The sequence below is a fragment of the Micromesistius poutassou genome (assembly GCF_964030765.1).
Source record: "Micromesistius poutassou genome assembly, contig: SCAFFOLD_1654, whole genome shotgun sequence".
NCBI lineage: Eukaryota > Metazoa > Chordata > Actinopteri > Gadiformes > Gadidae > Micromesistius > Micromesistius poutassou.
In genome coordinates, this window is record NW_028177171.1 from 7,501 (window position 1) to 11,113 (window position 3,613).

The 3,613-nt window shown below is 53.1% G+C and overlaps 1 protein-coding gene across 1 annotated transcript in view; it reads left to right on the top strand.

The window, feature by feature from the left end:
* Positions 1-3,610, top strand: part of LOC311376700 (sodium-dependent neutral amino acid transporter B(0)AT2-like) — a gene marked incomplete at both ends in the record, with an annotated part of 8,477 nt that extends 4,867 nt beyond the window's left edge. Inside the window, 2 exons of the mRNA XM_084491192.1 lie at positions 1,598-1,790; positions 3,578-3,610. Of these exons, the coding sequence (XP_084347318.1) occupies positions 1,598-1,790; positions 3,578-3,610 (226 nt within the window). The remainder of the gene's footprint in view (positions 1-1,597; positions 1,791-3,577) is intronic.
* Between the last annotated feature and the right edge of the window lie 3 nt (positions 3,611-3,613).

Consider the following 3,613-nt stretch of genomic DNA (forward strand, 5'->3'; position numbering starts at 1 on the left):
TCAGGACGTGTCGTGGGCCTAACTTAACGAGACATCGCTGAAAGAGGGCGCCCACTTGATCACCCCGATGACACGCTGCTGCTTACTGCATGCTGCTGTGTTTACTGCTGTCAGTCGGGACGTTTGTCTCGTGTTGTTCACCTCTGGTTGGTAGCTCAGTGGCCAGCGTGCGTATAAGGTTGTTTTGGACAGGGGCTTCTGAATGTGTGTTTTCCTTGGATTGGATTTTGGCACAAGGGATGATAACATCTGACCCTGTGTATTAATGAACTATATAACCATATTGAATGCACATTATTTATGTTCATTTCATTATTTTTTTCAACCCAAAATGGTTTAGTGTCTGTGAAGGGGGGCACTCAGCTGAGAAAGTACCTCAGTACATTAGTACAGTACATTAGTACAGTACATTAGTACTACTCAGTACATTAGTATATTACATTAGTACATTACATTAGTACATTAGTACTACTCAGTACATTAGTACTACTCATTAGTACTACTCAGTACATTAGTACTACTCAGTACATTAGTACTACTCATTAGTACTACTCAGTACATTAGTACTACTCATTAGTACTACTCAGTACATTAGTACATTACATTAGTACTACTCAGTACATTAGTACTACTCAGTACATTAGTACTACTCAGTACATTAGTACTACTCAGTACGTTAGTACATTACATTAGTACTACTCAGTACATTAGTACTACTCAGTACATTAGTACTACTCAGTACGTTAGTACATTACATTAGTACTACTCAGTACGTTAGCAGAAGGAGTAAAGAGTTATCAGAGAAGCCCTACAGAGCCGTCTTCACGAGGACCTCCTGTAGCGGAGCCGTCTCTCTCTCTCTCTCTCTCTCTCCGTCAGCGTGTGAATAATGGAGGAGGGGTGAGCCGGCCGTGCTGCTGGCAGCCGTCCGGGGGAAGAAACGGGGACTAAACCCGAGACCGGCCCGGGCTAAAGAGGGCATAATGGAGACTATCGCGTTTAAGGGAAGCGGGGGGGAAGTCCGTGCCAAAAACAAAACCCGACGTCCCGTAAAGCGGACGCCACCGGGAAACGATCAGAGATACACGATCAACCACGGGACTCATTCACACGTCAGAACCAGAACCAGGGACAGAGAGAGAACCAGCAGAGGCCGCCTCTGGTGGACCACAGGAACACACTAGTTTAGGACCAGTGAAGGTACTTTTATTTTGAAGTCGAAGCATCAAAGTTTCAAAGTCCAAGTTTTGGACTTTGGCTGCTCTCGCCGTGAGTACGACTCTCACGCCGCACACGTCCGTCGACGGACGGCAGAGGGCGTGTCTGGCGTACGGGGGGGGGGGGGGGGGGGACGCGATCTGATTGGCCGACGGATCGACGGATTGACCCACAATGCATTTGGAGAGCACCCCCCCCCCCCGTGCAAAGTCAATGAGATCCGTCGAGGGACGCGTGCAGCGTAGGCAAGCAAGGACATACGCAGAGTCTGTTAAAGTTAAAGAGTCTGTACCTTGTGTCGGGGAGGCCCCCAGCTCACGGCCCCGTCGTGGCCCCCCTCTCTCTCTCTCCCCCCGTCTCTCTCTCTCTCTCTCTGCAGGCCGTGCAGGGCACCGGCCTGGCCTTCATCGCCTTCACGGAGGCCATGACCCACTTCCCGGCCTCGCCCTTCTGGTCCGTCATGTTCTTCCTGATGCTGATCAACCTGGGGCTGGGCAGCATGTTCGGCACCATCGAGGGAATCCTCACCCCGCTCATCGACACCTTCAAAGTGCGCAAGGAGTTCCTCACAGGTCAGTTGGGGGGGGCCCCCGTCGCCGCCGCCGCCGCCGCCGCAGGGGCCAGAGCCCTGGTGTCAGGGGCCAGAGAGCCCCGGTGTCAGGGGCCAGAGAGCCCTGGTGTCAGGGGCCAGAGAGCCCCGGTGTCAGGGGCCAGAGAGCCCTGGTGTCAGGGGCCAGGGGTCAGAGCCCTGGTGTCAGGGGCCAGAGCCCCGGTGTCAGGGGCCAGAGAGCCCCGGTGTCAGGGGCCAGAGCCCCGGCGTCAGGCCGCCGTAGAGACCTCACCTGACGTCACCTGACTGCTCGGTGTCACAGAGAGACAGAGTGAGAAAGACGTGAGGCGAGGAGACAGACAGACAATCCATTCACATCCACATTCAGGACGTTTAGGAGACGCCTACGTCCAGAGAGACTTACAGTAAAAGAGAAACAACAATATACTGTATCCAGTATCACTATCACACAGTATAACCATCACTAGGTTAACCCATTCCCCGTACACACTAACCATCACTAGGTTAACCCATTCCCCGTACACACTAACCATCACTAGGTTAACCCATTCCCCGTACACACTAACCATCACTAGGTTAACCCATTCCCCGTATACACTAACCATCACTAGGTTAACCCATTCCCCGTACACACTAACCATCACTAGGTTAACCCATTCCCCGTATACACTAACCATCACTAGGTTAACCCATTCCCCGTATACACTAACCATCACTAGGTTAACCCGTTCCCCGTATACACTAACCATCACTAGGTTAACCCGTTCCCCGTATACACTAACCATCACTAGGTTAACCCATTCCCCGTATACAACACAGATAGCTAGGATAAGACGCTACACAACGCTAAGTACTGTTTTTAAGTGCCAGGACGTACAACGTACAGTAAGTGTGTAGGAGGGGTGTGTGTGTGTGTGGGGGGGGGGGGGGGGGGAGGCTATGCAGAGTCCAGGTGAACTCTGAACCCATACCGTGACTCCTGAGCTTGGAGCTGGTGCTGCTGGCTCCTTGGTCCAGATGTTGACCCTCTCCCTGTGTTGCAGTGGTCCAGATGTTGACCCCTCCCTGTATTGCAGTGGTCCAGATGTTGACCCCCTCCCTGTGTTGCAGTGGTCCAGATGTTGGCTCCAGATGTTGACCCCCTCCCTGTGTTGCAGTGGTCCAGATGTTGGCTCCAGATGTTGACCCCCTCCCTGTGTTGCAGTGGTCCAGATGTTGGCTCCAGATGTTGACCCCCTCTCTGTGTTGCAGTGGTCCAGATGTTGACTCCAGATGTTGACCCCTCTCTGTGTTGCAGTGGTCCAGATGTTGACTCCAGATGTTGACCCCCTCTCTCTGTGTTGCAGTGGTCCAGATGTTGACCCCCTCCCTGTGTTGCAGTGGTCCAGATGTTGGCTCCAGATGTTGACCCTCTCCCTGTGTTGCAGTGGTCCAGATGTTGACCCCCTCTCTGTGTTGCAGTGGTCCAGATGTTGGCTCCAGATGTTGACCCTCTCCCTGTGTTGCAGTGGTCCAGATGTTGACTCCAGATGTTGGTTCCTCTCTGTGTTGCAGTGGTCCAGATGTTGACCCCCTCTCTGTGTTGCAGTGGTCCAGATGTTGGCTCCAGATGTTGACCCCCTCTCCCTGTGTTGCAGTGGTCCAGATGTTGACCCTCTCCCTGTGTTGCAGTGGTCCAGATGTTGACCCTCTCCCTGTGTTGCAGTGGTCCAGATGTTGACCCCCTCCCTTGTTGCAGTGGTCCAGATGTTGGCTCCAGATGTTGACCCCCCCCTCTCTGTGTTGCAGTGGGCTGCTGCCTGCTGGCCTTCCTCATCGGGCTGC